This window comes from Octopus bimaculoides, chromosome 3 (assembly GCF_001194135.2).
Source record: "Octopus bimaculoides isolate UCB-OBI-ISO-001 chromosome 3, ASM119413v2, whole genome shotgun sequence".
Lineage (NCBI taxonomy): Eukaryota > Metazoa > Mollusca > Cephalopoda > Octopoda > Octopodidae > Octopus > Octopus bimaculoides.
Window position 1 is genome coordinate 122,173,618 of NC_068983.1, and position 17,418 is coordinate 122,191,035.

The 17,418-nt window shown below is 34.2% G+C and overlaps 1 protein-coding gene and 1 long non-coding RNA gene across 2 annotated transcripts; one reads left to right on the forward strand and one right to left on the reverse strand.

Annotated features, from left to right (window-relative positions):
- Positions 1–12,856, forward strand: LOC106870151 (uncharacterized). The gene is made up of 3 exons (XR_001409491.2): positions 1–1,026; positions 7,504–7,585; positions 12,184–12,856. It is a non-coding gene; the product is annotated as an uncharacterized LOC106870151 (long non-coding RNA).
- On the reverse strand, positions 10,549–14,479 carry LOC106870149 (uncharacterized). Its single transcript, XM_014916150.2, has 3 exons — positions 14,322–14,479; positions 11,751–11,863; positions 10,549–10,902 (listed from the first exon to the last, which is right to left on the reverse strand). The coding sequence occupies exons 1-3, from the start codon at positions 14,444–14,446 to the stop codon at positions 10,763–10,765; spliced, it is 378 nt and encodes a 125-aa protein (XP_014771636.1). The 5' UTR covers positions 14,447–14,479; the 3' UTR covers positions 10,549–10,762.
- Between the last annotated feature and the right edge of the window lie 2,939 nt (positions 14,480–17,418).

Sequence of the window (17,418 nt, forward strand, 5' to 3'; positions counted from 1 at the left end):
TACCAAGCTCCAGTCTGATTTGGCTTGGTTTCTACGGTTGAATGCTCTTCCTAATGCCAACCATGTCAAGAGTGTAGTGGGTGCCTTTTACATGTCACCAGCACGTGTGCCTCTTATATATCACCTGCACAGGTGCCTTTTATGTGTCACCAGCACTGGTCTTGATCACTTGTCATTGCCTCTGTGAGACTCAATATCTCAAGAGCATGCTTCACCACCTCATCTCATGTCTTCTTGGGTCTGCTTTTTCCACAGGTTCCCATCACAGTTAGAGATTGGCACTTCTTTACGTAGCTATCCATATACACTTCACACAGCTGTCCTTGTCCGTTGGTTTCGCACCTATAAATCGTTTTGTAGTATAGGCAACTTGTGAAACTCAAACTGAGTCTGACAAGTCACATTCACAGCTAAGCGCTTCATAGGTGTGAAATCAATGGTCACTCTCTGACCGGCCGTGATAATCAACCTTCTAAATATACTACTTCAGTTAAATATGAAATATCAACAGTCAAGGAAAGTTATCAACTGAAATAAGATACTTTCTCAATAATAGAATGCATCCTCATGTCAGTATTAAAGTGTTCAAGCACTGCAAAAATTACAACTGGCATTTCTCAAAGAACTATAACATCCTCCTCTCTATCATTTTATATAAATGAAAAATAAGGTACAGCATTGGAAAATTTGAAATTGGCAAAGGCGGGATGGGGGTAGAAGAAAAGAAATCAGCAAAATCAGTTAGTGAACCGAGACAACTAGAGTCATGGCCACAAGCAGGCAGCCACTAAAGACAAACGGCCAGAGGGAGAAAGAAGGGAAACAATCAGCAACTATAAGACACAACTTAGCTCGACTCTATAATTTTCACTAGCTCAATTTCTTGTCTGTATTCTATCTCTACTGTGGATTACTACTACGAGAACGTGTACGCACATACCGGCCGAAATTAACTTTCTTAACCTCGCATGCTCTTTCAATTATATTATACCTGCCTGTTGATGTATGACATTATATTAAGTAACGGTAAATAAATATTTCTTTACAACATTGATCACTGTTCTTTTATCTTACAAAATGGCAAACAACGCCTATAACACATCTCGTTACAATTGGTGACCCCGAGCTAAAGGATTGCAGCCTTCGCATGAACAGTTGTCACATACATCGATAACAATTTATAACCCTGACTAGGAATAACTACTTCCTTCTGATGCGACAAGAGCCGTTGCATATCGTTACAACTATCATAATATAAACAGTTACACTAGTGACCACTGATTCCACCTTAACCATACCGTTACAATTGGTGACCCCGTCTAAAAACAATTGCTACCTTCTAATGCAACATAACTACAGATTTCTGCCCCCGCTGACTTTGGATATTCGTAACTTTCAGAAAAAGGAATATTTTTTAATGAAATTTTCTACGAATATGTGTTATATCATGTAGATTCCGAATATGCACATTTTGTTTTTGGCGGCTGAGTGTTTTAGGAGTGGGTGAGGTGGGGTGGGGAATTTCGGAAAATTCACTGGAGTCCACTTCAATTCGTCTTAACTTTCAAGAAAATGAATATTTTTAAATGAAATCCTCTACAAATATACCTCGGACTATGTAGATTCCGCGGACATAGGAATTTTGGGGGAAAAACAAATGAGGGCTATTTTTGAGGACCGTTCCCCACTCGAGGGTGTTTCGGAACAAGTCCATATTTGTTTAATTTTCTCCGTTTTGTGCGTTTGTGCATCCGTAGATTTCTACCACGCACACACGCACGCACGCATAATTAAAAAAGTTCAAACGGGAAATTATTCCATTCAACATCATGTTTATTATAGAGATTGTTAACAAATTATACTTTACACTTCTATATTTAACTGTGCGTGTATATTCCTTATTTTTGCTTCTGATGTCTTTTGCCTTTCTATCAGAAACGTTTACCTGAGAATTTACTCAAAGTGAAAAAAATCGTATGCAAAAGATAAGTCGTCTTAATAACGTATTTCAGTGTACCAGACCTTTAGCTGTTATTTTTAGCATAACGAGTTTTCTTTTGGGGGTGCTTCATTTGCCTTCATTGCCTGTTTGTTGCTTCAGTAGAAATTTACGGATGCACAAACGCACAAAACGAAACAAATATGGACGACTTGTTCCGAAACACCCGAGTAGGGAACAGTCTCAAAAATAACCCTCAATTGTTTTCCCCCAAAATTCTTACGTTCTCAGAATCTACATAGTCCGTGGTATATTTGTAGAGGATTTCATTTAAAAATATCGATTTTCTTGAAAGTTAAGACGAATTGAAGTGGACTCCGGTGAATTTTCCGAAATTCCACACCCCACTCCCTCCTAAAACACTTTTCCCAAAACATTTTGTATAATCGGAATCTACATGATATAACACATATTCGAAGAAAATTTCATTAAAAAATATCCATTTTTCTGAAAGTTATGATCATCCAAAGTCGGGGTGGGGGTCAGTATCATCCGTGAACAAAAAAATAAATAAATAAAATAAACCAGCCTGCTGGGTGTTAACAAGTATGTAGAAAACGAATATAAAAAAAACAAGTTTACGCTAACGACCCTGGGGTGGGGAGAGGACTTTCGGAAAATTCAAAAGATCCCATTTTTCCGTCATAACTTTCGGTAAAATGAATATATATTGATTTTTTTTTTTTTTTTTTTTTACGGAATCCCACGTTTTCTGTTATGGAAGATCCGGTTCTGAAAAATTTTTTTCAAAAATCGCATTTTCAAAATTTCAATTTCCCCTATAGAAAGTAACCTATTCTATATACTGTATATATTATTTTATATATATATTTTTATACCGGTCCTCCCGAGGGTATTACTCCATATATTTCTAAACATTTATCTGTGAATGTTGATTCATATACTTATTAATACTTATACATGTAGGTGTATTCATATACCTCTTATGACAAACTACCCAACAAAAAATTACATTCCTTTCATTTCATCTCTATTCTAACCTGAATACTTTTTATTATAATTGCAATTAACTTTATAACTTTATACATTTATAATACTACATATGTTCATTATTTTCCATTAATCTCTACCTCTATCCTCTCTGTTTCTCTCTATCATTGCAATTAACCTTAACCTTAATTTAGTGCCTAATTTATTTTTATTAATTCTACAAATCCTTCTTAGGATATTGCTACCCAATTAACTGAACCCCTTTTTGTAAGTGTCTATTCGTGTATTCATGAGTAATGATATTTAGATTCATTTATACATATGGGTATTTTCATGTGCGTGTAAACTTATTTATGTATATTTGTAGGCATGTGTATATATATATATATATATGAGTGTGGATATTTATTTGTGTATGTATTTAATTCCATCAGTATTTATACATGTATATGTGTATGTATGTGTATATGTGTATGTATACATGTATGTATGTGTGTATACATATATGTTGTATGTATATATATATATATATATATATATATATATATATATATATATATATATATATATATATATATATATATATATATATATATATATATATATATTTATATATACTTATATGTGTGTGTGTGTGTGTGTGAATGTGTTATGGGTGTGAGTGTGTATATGTATATATGTGAACATGTTCTTTTAGTTTATTTTATCTTATCATCATCATCGTTTAACGTCCGCTTTCCATGCTAGCATGGGTTGGACGATTTGACTGAGGACTGGTGCAACCGGATGGCTACACCAGGCTCCAATCTAATTTGGCAGAGTTTCTACAGCTGGATGCCCTTCCTAACGCCAACCACTCAGAGAGTGTAGTGGGTGCTTTTACGTGTCATATTTATGTGTGTATGTATGTATATAGGTGTGTATCTATGTGTATGTATGTGAATATATGGGTAAATTATATCTGTGCTTGTTGGGTATAAACATATAGGTCTTCATATTTTAATATAATAATATACTACACGTTTACTTCCCTTTAGCTATATTCTGTAATAGTGAAAATTTTTCATTCATATTTTTCATTTTTTCTTTTCTTGTTGAGACAATTATTTTTCAATTAGAAATCTATCTCAGATGAATTCATAACAGAATAACATATTCCTAATCACACATATTATTTATTACTACTCTTAGTATTTAAAGACTCTTAGACAATTCATTCCTTGAATATGCTGACAGATTTAACGGATCCAAACAACGCTATTGTTTTCAAATATTAGCAGACCAATTAAGTTGTAGGATTGGCATTGGTCTTACCCTACTCATCATAGGGGTATTATGATGAGAATTTTTGTTAATAAATAACAGCACACTTAATTTATACCCAAATTATTTCTTCATTGATATAGTTATGTATTGATTTCCCCAAACATGTTTACATGAAATAAATTTTGTTAATTTTGTTTATTAATTGTAATTAATAAATAGATCTAATTGATGTTTGTCAACTAATTATCTTCTCCATTTTCTTCTTTGCCTTATAAATTCTGGGTAAACTTTTGTTTACCTCCACTCATACCTATTATTCAATTGTGCTATTGCCTTACAACAGTAAGCATTTGGATATAAATACATAGCTGTACATCCAGTAGTCTATTGGATATTTATTATCTGTTAGATGGTTGTTTAATCACTGGTGACAAAGGGCCTCTCGCTCAGAGTAAAAGGCAAACTGTATGACGCATGTGTACGAACAGCCATGCTACATGGCAGTGAAACATGGGCCGTGACTGCTGAGGGCATGCGTAAGCTCGCAAGGAATGAAGCCAGTATGCTCCGGTGGATGTGTAATGTCAGTGTGCATACTCAACAGAGTGTAAGTACTTTGAGAGAAAAGTTGAACCTAAGAAGCATCAGTTGTGGTGTGCAAGAGAGACGATTGCGCTGGTATGGTCATGTGGCGAGAATGGATGAGGATAGCTGTGTGAAAAAGTGCCACACTCTAGCGGTTGAGAGAACCTGTGGAAGAGGTAGGCCCAGGAAGACCTGGGATGAAGTGGTGAAGCATGACCTTCAAACATTAGGCCTCGCCGAGGCAATGACTAGTGACTGAGACCTTTGGAAATATGCAGTGCTTGAGAAGACCCGGCAAGCCAAGTGAGACTATGATCCGAGGCCTCTGCCAGGGATGTAGCCAGCTCACTTATGCATGCCTTTCCTTCATTGGACACGAAACTCTGCTTGTGAAGACCTGTTGAAGCAAATGAAATCGAAATCGAAATTTAACCAAATTCGATGACAGGCACCCATGCCCACCTTCCTTCATTGGACACTAAACTCAGCTTGCGAAGACCTGTTGGGGCAAGTGAGATCGAAACTGAGCGAAATTCAATGACTGGCACCTGTGCCAGTGGAGTGCTAGCAGCACCATCCGAGCAGGATCACTGCCAGAGCAGTGGTCTCACTTCCATGCCGGTGGCATGTAAAAAGCACCATTTGAGCACAATCGTTACCAGCTTCGCCTTACTAGCACTTGTGCTGGTGGCATGTGAACAAAACATTGAACTGACTCCTGTGTAGGTGGCACATGAAAAACACCATTTGAGTGTGGCTGTTGCCAGTACCGCTGGACTGGCCCTTGTGATGATGATATATATATACATACAAGTATACCTTGGCTTAAGTCATTTCAGTTTAAGTCATTCTCAATTATACGTCGGTTTTCAAAAATAACATATGGGAAAATAAAAATCAAGTGAAGTTATTTTACTCAAATTTACGTCTGTCCACCACAAGTATTGGAATCGTAAAATCACTAGAAAACCGTTAAAAGCACATAAAATCATGTTACTGTAGAATGAATAAGAGAAAAAGGAATATAAAATCATATTAAAATATGTACAGTACATGTTAAGATACACATCAATAAAGTAGTGCAGCTTAGTGAATGAAATCATGAAATCGCCAAATTGTATGTATGTATTGGTAAATATAAAATAATTTTGTTTTGTTACTATTGCGGAATAATAATAATTACTGAATTTGTTTTTTGAGCTTAAAAAAGGCTTTTATTTTACCATGTCTTATTGCAAAACGCATTCATAAATAAAGTGTCCACGATGTACAGTAAACACCGTCAAATTGTATTCGTAAATTTAGATTACCTTTTTTTTTTACTGTACTGTATTAAAAAATAAAAATTATTTGTCTGTAAGCTTAAAATAGGTTTTTATTAAACATGTATTATTGAAAATGCATTCATAAATAAAGTACAGAACTGGGAATGGTTATTGGTTTAGCCTAGAGACAATTAAATTTGGCCTAACCTAGCAATAAATTAATTTGACGTAAGTTGTGTCTCCTTGAACCAATTAATGATGTAGGGTGAGGTATGCCTGTATATATATATATAAATATATATATTTACATACACATATACATATATATATGCACATATGTATTCATATATATACAAATATGTATATATATACATATACTTCTACATATGCACACACACACATATACATATGAATCTCTATACACACATACATATATACATATGCATCTGTATATACACACACACATATATATAATATACATATGCATATATAAATAAATATCAGAAACTCACCGCAAGGCAAGTGAACAGCAGGAGACATCTTCAGAGGAAGAACATCCCTCCAAGTTCTTCAGACCTCATTCCTGACACTCTATGGGAACTGGGCCCACCCAGGTCATAACTCCTGCTGCTTTCCAAAACCTGTCTCTAACAAGATTTGAACCTAAGTCATTCTTTTTGTGATTTTGTGTTCCCAGGTTTGTATTTCAGACCACTAGGCCATGCTGACCACAAGAAGAAACCAGATCTCTTCTTTATATTTCCTATAAATAACCAAGGTAATCTATAACTTGGCCCAGCTCTTTTCAGCAACATCAGAGAAACATTTGATTGCGGCAGTTCTTCTGTGGCCTTTGATACCCAATCGTCCGAGTAGCCAGCAGGTTGAAGCAACCACAATTCCTTGTGATCCAACTTCAACTGATTTCACAGCTCACCATATTTGCTCATCTTAAAGACGTGCTGCTCTTTGATGTAGCTCCTGTATGGTACTAGCAATTCAATGAGAATCACTTTGGTACCCCGTTCAAACCATAAGATGATGTTTGGTCACAAACCATTCTTGGTGATGAACTCTGGGTACTTCTTGTGCTACTCACTGACATCTGCAGCTACTTCCCAATAATCTTTGAGTCCATGGAGGTTCTCTCCTGCCACAAATTCACATTCAATTATCTTCTTTGCTCCAGCCCATTCCTTTCCCTTTTTGGTTATAAAGGCCACTTTTGATTTAGTTGTGTCCCAGATTGAAGTGGTCAATTCTTCCATATGTATCTGCCACCAGCAACAACAGTCTTGCAGGATATATATATATATACATATGCATCTATATACAGACATGACAGAAGTAAAAAGACACCCCATAAAACATCATTTTATGTTTATTCTAACTTGTAATGGCTTATATTTTTTATTAACTGACATTTTTATGTTTCAGATTCTATATGTGACTGTTTCATCATGCCATTTACAAAAGAAGCCTTGGAACTGTCTGAATTTCAAGGAGGGTGTAGCGGCAGGTAAATAGTTGAATGATCTCCCTTGCATGAAAGATCAAAGAGTAACCCCCCTTTTCTGAGTTTCTTGAAGCATCATCATCACAAAATGTAATTCTTAATTATTCAAGCTTGGCATTTCTCTTGGAAGTTTCTAGAATGTCTAGCATACCCTTAATAAAAACAGCTTGTTAACCAAGCTTTTCACTTCTTAGTCGATTAGACTTGGAGCCATTCATGTCATTGCTATGTATGTCTATTTCTCTATGCCCTATAGCCGATACTGACTGAAAGTCACCACTGCTCTGTTCTACATTTCCTATCTCTGAACTCTCTTGCATAAAATTACTTCAACTAACTAGCTTCTATAATTTGATTTCATGTATTATCATCGAAAGAAGAATAAAAAATATTTTTATGCAGTAAATGTATAGATCTTGTATTTATTCTTTCATCTCTGTATGAACTTTTGTGATAACATACATGCAGCCACATCAACATAACTGATATGGACCCTGAATTCTACCCTTTGGTTACACCCAATGAGTGGCTGTGTGGTAAGTAGCTTGCTGACCAGCCACATGGTTCTGGGTTCAATCCCACTGCGTGGCACCTTGGGCAAGTGTTTTCTACTATAGCCTCGGGCCGACCAAAGCCTATTTGATATATTTAATTTGATGTATCTAATTTGTTTATCCGCATGATTGCCTCTATACCCACTCAATTTGATCCCTCTTATAGCCTTCCTTTAACTTGTGGAATGAACCCCTGTAAAGACATTGGAATCTAAGTTTGAATCGTTTGAGCAACATTATGTCTTCTATACAGAGAATCTCTGGATCTCCTCTGTGAACTACATATACACACATATATATGTATATAGATACATATATATATTCAAGCACGTATGTAAATATATCAATTCATGCATATACACATACACTATTCAAACTATTTCGCTTCTTCTGTTTTATTTTACCAATTTTTTAAAAATTGTAATTTTATTTTTATGGAATTGTATTTGTGTGCAAATATTGTAGTTAATATAGCATTTTATTTATCAGAAAAATTATTTGAAGTTTTCTAATCTATCTTTAACTATAAAATATTACAATTTTATTATTATTCACTATTACTGAGCATAAAATATATGTAATTTAAGGTGTAAGTACCATCCTACTGCCTGAGGTATTAGTCATTCATATTTTGTCATAGTTGAAGAGGATCTCAGTTCTGCAAAAACAGTGTTTCATTTTTTATGCTTTTGTCAAGAGTGAACAGCTGCACCCATGACCTTCACAGGATTGCTGAAACTGGTAAAGATTGACCTAATTGATATCCAGTTTAAATAACTACAGGACAAACACAGGCAGTGGTTTAACACTGAAAAAAAGAACTGGAAAAAGTGATTAGTGTAGGGCACTAAGCTACTGGTTGACGTGCTATTGGTATGCAACTTTATGCCAGTCAGTCAAGTGGATTTTTTGGATGCAGTGTAGGATGTTGATATAACAACAGTAACAATCATCCCAGAAGCAAATGCAGTATTAACCATATTTGAAGTTGTCATACTGATAATCAAATTCATCCATTTGTAGGTAATATCCTATAAATTCTCCAGAACTAGACATTTGAAGATGCAAATTTCTATCTTGCTGTAGCAGAAGCACAACCAGCTTGGGCTAATTGTCATTGCAAAATTCAGACATTTGCTAAGAATGTTGTAAAAATTGTACTGTTGCTTCTAAACTGAGTTTGTTAACTTCATTAACTTGAAGAACTTTCTTTCTTTCCTCACTGCTTCTTAGACTGACAACCAACTGAGACAATATGAGTTTTTCACTCACTGACATTTTCAGACTTTCAAAATTGCAATATTCACTGGTGTGTCTCAGATTTGAAATAAATTAAGAAACTGACTCATTGGGTTTTTGAAAAGTGGAGAAGAATTTTGCTCTTTTGGCTAATATCAGTTTCTTTGAAGGAACAAAATGATTTAGAATCAAATTTTTTAGGTCATTGTAAGTCATTTTCATAATATTCTTCAGGATAATTTTTAATGCTTCAAAGAAATGAATTTCATAGCCATGGGATTTTGGTCATTATCTTGTAGGTTATCCTTTAATTCATCCACGTAAGCTTTTGCTTGGAATGCGATGAGCCAGGTTGAGACATTTTCAATCAACTGTTACCAAGAAATTTACCTTACTCTATCAGCAACGCCATTGTCAAGTTATGTTATTTGCTTATTTCATAAGCACGGATATAGGAACAAGGATCAAATAGCTGTAAACTGCGAATTTCTATCTCACCGTAGCGGAAGCACAACCAACAGCAGAACATATTAGAAGGATTAACAACATTAACTGTAATCCTGTAGCGATGGAATCAACTGTGTGTGTCCATTTATTTTAATTGCAATATATAGAAAAAAATGGACAAGTTCACATAAAACTCATGCATACCATGTAATTGGCAATTCTTAATTATTTAAACAAATGTACAGTATTTGGTTGTATATTGATTAGGAGTTCAATACACAACATAACTGAAGACTAAAACCCCCGAACATCAAAACATAGTTAAAAGTCATTAAGATTTAGATTGCAGTATTATATTGTTAATGAAAAATTAAGTAGTACCTCTGTGTCTTTTTTTCCTACTGGGTAATTGTTACCGTCATTCATAAATGTAAGAGATATGTTATTGATGTCAATATCCTGGAAATAACTTATAAATTGCTTTGGGGGTAGAGAAAGGATACACTTGCAAAGCCCTCTTTATGACATTTACTGTAACACTCTAGAAACGTTTCACTTCCTGTTTCCACTGATTCTTCACCATTAGTGAAACTGGATAACTTTCCAGAGACAATCAATAAACACATTTCAAGTAGTAAAATAGGACTGTCTCTAACAATAAAAACATATAGTGTATGCTATAATACTTTTAGTGTTATATTTTGTAAAATAAAAAAAACAAGAATCAAAAGCATCAAATTGTTTTTAATTGTTCTAATACTGTAAAACAATACTTGTATTTGTTGTAAATTAATTCTAAGATGAAGTTTTAGTATATTCCAGCGTCTTCACCAATAACATTATCACTGTTGCTTGTAGATTAGATTAATGATTAGTTACATAATCCAGAAGCTGATCTAGCACCACTGTATTTCACAAAAATAACCTACTGTTCAATACATCAATGCTGTTTCTTTCCTTTTTTTGTGAGAACAATGTTTTCTTCCACAATGTCTTTAGAGTTCAAATATTGTAGGAGATTATCAATAATCTCAAGTGAAGTCAAATTGTTAGTCTTGTAAAGTGTAATAGTATCATCATCTGGAAAAAAATACACCAAAAATATAGAGGAAAAGGAAGAAAAATGTTGATATTTTTTCATGCCATCCTAAATTGAAAAATTGAGATTAAATCAATTTTGTTGCGGGTAATAATGACTAGGTGATGATGAATAATCAGTGATTCTGGTTACATCAAGATTGAAGGTGAATAATTCAGGATAGCAATGAGTTATTCACTAGAGTTTTGTTTTCAGTCTTCTATTCATTCTGGTCATTGAGACAACCATAAGTATTCTAGACCGGAAATTTTCAACTAATGACCTTTTTCCCCAATAAAGAATCTGTTGAAGAACTGTAAAAATAGCTTGAAACTTTGAAAAATGAGTTTGAGTCAAAATGCCTTCAAATTAACACAACAGACATGAAATAATTATCTTGTAGCAAGAGGCATAGGAAACTCAGTAGCTTGAAATCTAAAAATGTCAAATAGTAGGAATAGAGATGGTAGAAATCTAAGCAACTGATATACAAGTTAGAACTTTAGACACACTAGTATCTATATGTCAGTCACAGCAACTATAAAATAAAAGCAATGGAATACACTGATACATTGGTACAAATGTAGATGGAGATACAGGATAGGTGCAAGGAAATATAGCTCCCAATGCATATGCCTGTTGGATGTAATCAATTTTCAAATAAGTAGGATTGACAGATTAAGTTAGTAATAAAAACTTCAACAGATTTTCATGTAAGTACTTCCATAACTTTTGAAGCTTTCAAGTTTCACTCAGGGTGTGTGCATGTATATTGTATCACCCTCTATCTCTATCTCTCTCTCATATGTGTGTGTGTGTGTGTGTGTGTGTGTGTATACTTCCAACTTACTGAAGTTTATTTCCATGACTGGATCACACAGATTAGATTTCACATCAACCTTCATGGTCACCTTGGGATTTGTACCAAGAATTTTTCTACTGTTCAAGTGAAACAAACATTCCCTGGAATAGAAAAAGAATACCATGATAAAATAATGAACTTACTAGTTCTTCAGTGTAAAGTTATATTTGTGTATAAAGAAACAGAAAATTTCTATTTTTAAAATGCTGCTTCATCAAATGCATGTTTTCTCGTCTAAGGTTATCTAAACCAGGTATGCAAGAACTGTTGAAATAATTTTTTAGTGATAACCAAAGTAATGTGTCCTATGGATAAGCAAACTAAACTGCCTATCAAAACTGGATATTAATAATTAAATACAAAAAATAATGCTCAATTCATTATACAAAGGTGAAGTTAAGTCTGCATTATTTCTTTCCAGGTAAACTGACATCTGGCTGTTCAAAGAAAACTTCTAAAGTAACAAGTAGTGACTTCTCTTGAAAATGAACAAAATTTAGCATCATGGTGCTATCAATACCTGCAGAATAAGGGCTTAGCCCCTAAGGATATTCATGCTGATATGGTTGCTACATTAGGGGATGATACTCCAGATTTACCAACAGTGCAAATGTGAGCAGCTGAATTTAGGAGGGGTACTGAAAATCTTGAAGATGACCCAACTACCATCACTGAGGAAAACTGATTGTGTTCACCACATGGTGATGGATAACAGGCAATTGATTATATATCAAATAGCAATTAATAAAACTATTAATACCATTATTATTATTACACTGGTCAACAAGTATTTTTCATCAAGTGTATGTCAAGGTGTACTTAGTGTAGTTTTCAATGCTGATTTCAAATATACAATTAGTTTTTTGACATCATGTACAGTTTTCAAGATGAGAAAGTTATTTGGTTTTAGCTCTTGCATTATATAAAAATTCCAATTAATGATGTGTATGCATGTATTTCAGTTACAACATGGAAATATACCTTTAAAATAAACTACTTATCCATTGCTGCATAGTTCAGATGCAATATTTCATCATCTTAAATTAACCAATCAAGTTTTGTCTGATGAAATAGGTATTTCAACACCTGAAATTGTCCAGTCAGAATTGGTCTGATGAAATATTTCATCATCTCAAATTCAATATAAGTATAACCATTTGTATCTATTTTCTTACTTGTTTTATAGTGTTAATGATGTCAAGACAGTGTAGAAATCGTCCTGATGTGTTTTGTTATGTCTGTGGACAATCTATTGTGAAAGCTCAAAAACATACAATAACACCAGAGATCAAGAAGATTTATAAGCTATACTCTGACTGTCCTCTTGGAGATCAGGACAAGTTATGGGTACCGCATTTTATCTGCTCAGCTGGCTCAAATGATTATGTGACTGGTTCAATAAGAAGTCCATACCTTTTGCCATTCCAATGATATGGAGGGAGCCGAAAGGCCATTTTAATGACTGTTATTTTTGCTAAAGTAAATGTCACAGGATTTTCTATGAAGAATAAACACAAAATTGTAATTCCAATTTGGATTCTGCAATGAGACTGTGCCTCACAATGAAAGTCTGCCATTTCCAGTTCCACCAGATGATGGTATTGAAACATCAGATGATGATGCAGACTGTCACTGAGGAAGATTATGTGGCTGATGACGATAGCTTTGAACCTCAGAAATTTTCCCAAGCTGAACTGAATGACCTTGTCAGAGACATATCTCTTACAAAAGATAAAGCAGAACTGTTGGCACCAAGACTGAAGAAGTATCTACTAGAGCACGGTGTTAGTATAACTTATTTTCAGCAGTAACATCGATGGACTTTTCGAATGTTTATCACAAAACCATGATCCTGCAGAGCGGCATTTGTTTATTGACTCTTCAAAACAAAGTTTAAAAGCTGTACCTCTACATAATGGTAATTTGAAGCTCTCCGGTCATCTTCATGCTATTGCCCATGAAAGATACTCATGGAAAATATGTGGAGATTTAAAAGTCATAGATTACATTAAGGGGAATGCAGTTAGGTTTCACAAAATACTGTTGTGTTTATGGGATAATCGGGCAACTGACAGACAAGAACATCACAAGAACGTCAGCGCGCATTTTTTTTTTTTTTCATATTCGTTTTCCACATACTTGTTAACACCCCACAGGCTGGTTAATTTTTTTTTTTTTTTTGTTCCCGGGTGAGGATCTTTATATTGACCGAAATTTGTCGGTGCAGATACAACTTCATGTTAATTATAGATTTCTGTTTTTCCCCTCTTTGGGGTGTGGGGGTTGATGAACGTAATATGAAGGATCGCTTCGAATATAAAACTGGTGCGACTGTCTTCCTCAGATAAACAAAAAAAATCAACATTTTGAGTTTCGAAAAATAATTTATTATTATTATTATTACACTGGTCAACAAGTATTTTTCATCAAGTGTATGTTAAGGTGTACTTAGTGTTTTTCTTTCTCACTTTTTATGTGAAGAATATATAACGAACACATAGAAAACACCAACATTATTTTAGTTATAATTTCAGTTAAGGCTGCAAAAGCTATACATACCTCAGCGAAGTGGAATCGCCGACGAATGGATTAAAAGTGAATGCAATCCTTTTCACGGGACGTAGGTTTATTTTAGATAACCGTTTTATTACTTCTTTCGTGACGTGAACTGGTGTAACGGCCATGTTTTAGTCACAAGGGAGATAACTGTGGTTGAAAAATTATTCATATAGGCAAATGGTGGGTACAGATTTCCAATGACAATGCCAGTTTAAAGAAAAAAGGAGTCACAAATAGTAATTCTAACAGTTTTAGTGGAAGTTCTATACCCCCAAGTTCCCCAAATATTTTATTCAATAAATAATGAACATCGTTGGTCTGCTTAGTATCTCTGAAATCAACTGACCTAACCACATCTCTCTCACTCTTAATTTTTTTGTTTTGTTATATACTAGGCTTCTTTCAGGAAAAACTTCCTTTTGTACCTTCCACCACCATAAAAGTTTTTTATATTTAAATTAGACATGGTGGAAAATTGATTTCATACCATGTCTTATAATAATAACGATGATGAGAAAGTCATAAAAATTAAGAATTTCAATTAAAAAAAACTTAATTTCTGTATTATGTATATTCACGGCCCAAGGTTTGGCAAATTTCATATAGTTAGACAACTCAGGCCTAAACGTTAGGCAAATTGGGACATGAATACACATAATACAGAAATGAAGTTTTTTTTAATAGAAATTCTTAATTTTTATGACTTCCTCACCATTATTATTATAAGACACAGTAGGAAATCAATTTTCCACCATGTCTAATATTTTTCAAAAACTTTTACGGTGTGATACAAAAGGAAGTCGTTCCTTCTTTCAATCTAGCTTCCATACCCATTTTTTGTAACTTAGTTTTATAGCCAATTTTTTTCTTGTACCATTAACTAACGTCTAATAATAAATTATTCCCCTTTAGCTATTCCATCATTCTTCTTCCTCGTCTCTTTCCTTGTCATTATAATTTTCACTGTAACCCCTCCTTTACTCTTCTTATCTTTCTAAGCTTGTGGAACTTATATATATATATATATATATATACAAACCGAGATAAATACTTAACTAAGAATAAACCAATATACATGGCATTTGTTGATCTAAAGAAAGCATTTGCTAGAGTACCCACTGTGTGATATGGTGGGCTCTGAGGAGGCTAGGGATTGATAAGTAAACAGACACGTCATTAGAATTTATTTAAATTTGAAATTATACATTCAAGTTGTTTATTAATTATTATAATGTGAATATTAATTATTTTAATGCAAGGACCCTATTGGGCATGCTAATGATCAGATGACAAATATTCTCATGAGGAATTTCTTGCCAATTTTCATGCAGTAATCTCAAAAGATCTGGCTTTGAAGACGCTTTCTTGTTCTTTTTATGAAGTGTCCTGTCCATTATGCCCCAGAGGTGTTCAATAGGGTTCGTATCTAGTGACTGGCTTGGCCATGGAAGCTTTTTAATGCCATTCTCTTCCAACCAATCTTTTAAACTCTGTGACAAGGAGCCCCATCTTCCATAAATAGAGAGCCTTCTTTAATCATTTCACCTCTGGAGTATGGACACATATGCAAGCTGATGTGGACTCCTTCCCCTCTCTGGTGCATTGCACAATTACTGTATTAACTGAAAGCAGGATCACAAGGTTTTCTGCAATTTTACGCTAAGTCCACCCTTCTGCAATATGGACATATGTATTTATATGAGTTTATACTTCCCTCACACTCTACCAGCTCTGATAGACCATTGCTCCAAATTGCTCCCCAGACCATCACAGACTATCCATTGTGTTTCATTGTTGGCTGCAATCTTTTCACATCAAATTCTTGATCACAGAGTCTTCAGACCCACACTTAACCACTGTCAGAAAATACAGCAAATCTGGGCTCATCAGAGAATATGACAGTGTCCCAAAATGCTAGTGGTCTCTCCACCATCTCACTGGCCCAAACTTTTCTCCACTTGATATTGGCTGGTCGAAGAAGTGACTTCCTTCTTGTTGCTCTACCATAGTAGCCAAGTTTGTGGAGATATCTGACAGCTGTTCTGGAACTGACATCAACTTGTTCTGCTATGTCAGAGGCCTTGCAACAAGGATTATCCTGCATACTTCTCTTAACAAAGCAAAGGGCCCCGGTAAACCTGTGCAAGGTGATGTGGGCTCCTTCTCCTCTCTGGTGCATTGTACAATTATTCTATTAACTGAAAACGGGATCCCAAGGTTTTCTGCAATTTTACGCCAAGTCCACCTTCAGATTGACCCGCAATACAGCCTCTTTGAAATTCGGACAGTTCTCTTGCTTCTTTTGTATGTGGCATGATTAAACAGTCACGTACAGAACCTGAAACATAAAAATAGCAATTAAAAAATATATATATAAACCTTTTCAAGTTAAAATAAACATAAAACGATGTAAAAAATAGCATTTGATATGAAATTAATGAAACCCAACAAAATCTAAAAACTCAACTTAAAATATTATCTATAGCTTCTTCATGATCTGCTGGAGTAGCTTTCTTCCATATATATTTATGCACCATGCAGTTAAAGAGAAGTAATTACTAAAATTAATCATTACTCATTTTGCCCCAATTTAGATTTTTTTTTTTTTTAAACTTGAAGATTATCAAATTAGATATTAATTTGGAAAAAAATTGATGTGGAATCAAACAGAGAAAAGAATACTGATGGTTAAAGACCAAAAATTTTCCAGATATTTTATTAGCAACCTCAATTACAATCTGGTCAAATTTCTTGAAAAATTTCTTGAAAAAAAAATTACCAGTCACCTATGTTTCAAACTCTCAACTTCAACAACAACTAGGTAAGCTATACTAACCAATTTTTACTCCCAAAGATGATGCAATGGTACAAAATGGGGATGCAATAATTGCAATTTAATGGTTTCAAACAGGTAGGAAGAAAATAAGAAAAGAAATCAGAAATGATTTATTTTGACTCAGTTACCAATTTTGCCCCACTTCCATATACAAATTTCAAGTGTTTGCCAGAAAGACGAAAAATATAGGAAAAAAATAAGAAAGAAAAAAAGTTTGATTTAATGAAAAACATTTGAATATATATGCAATAATACTAAAAC

What these genes read in the sequence shown, in the direction of transcription:
- LOC106870149 (XM_014916150.2), bottom strand. Translation starts at nt 14,446, where the DNA reads ATGGCCGTTACACCAGTTCACGTCACGAAAGAAGTAATAAAACGGTTA. An exon ending in GGCGATTCCACTTCGCTGAG is followed by an intron (nt 11,864 to 14,321) that starts GTATGTATAGCT and finishes TTTCTATTCCAG; the next exon opens with GGAATGTTTGTTTCACTTGA. An exon ending in AGTCATGGAAATAAACTTCA is followed by an intron (nt 10,903 to 11,750) that starts GTAAGTTGGAAG and finishes ATTTTTTTCCAG; the next exon opens with ATGATGATACTATTACACTT.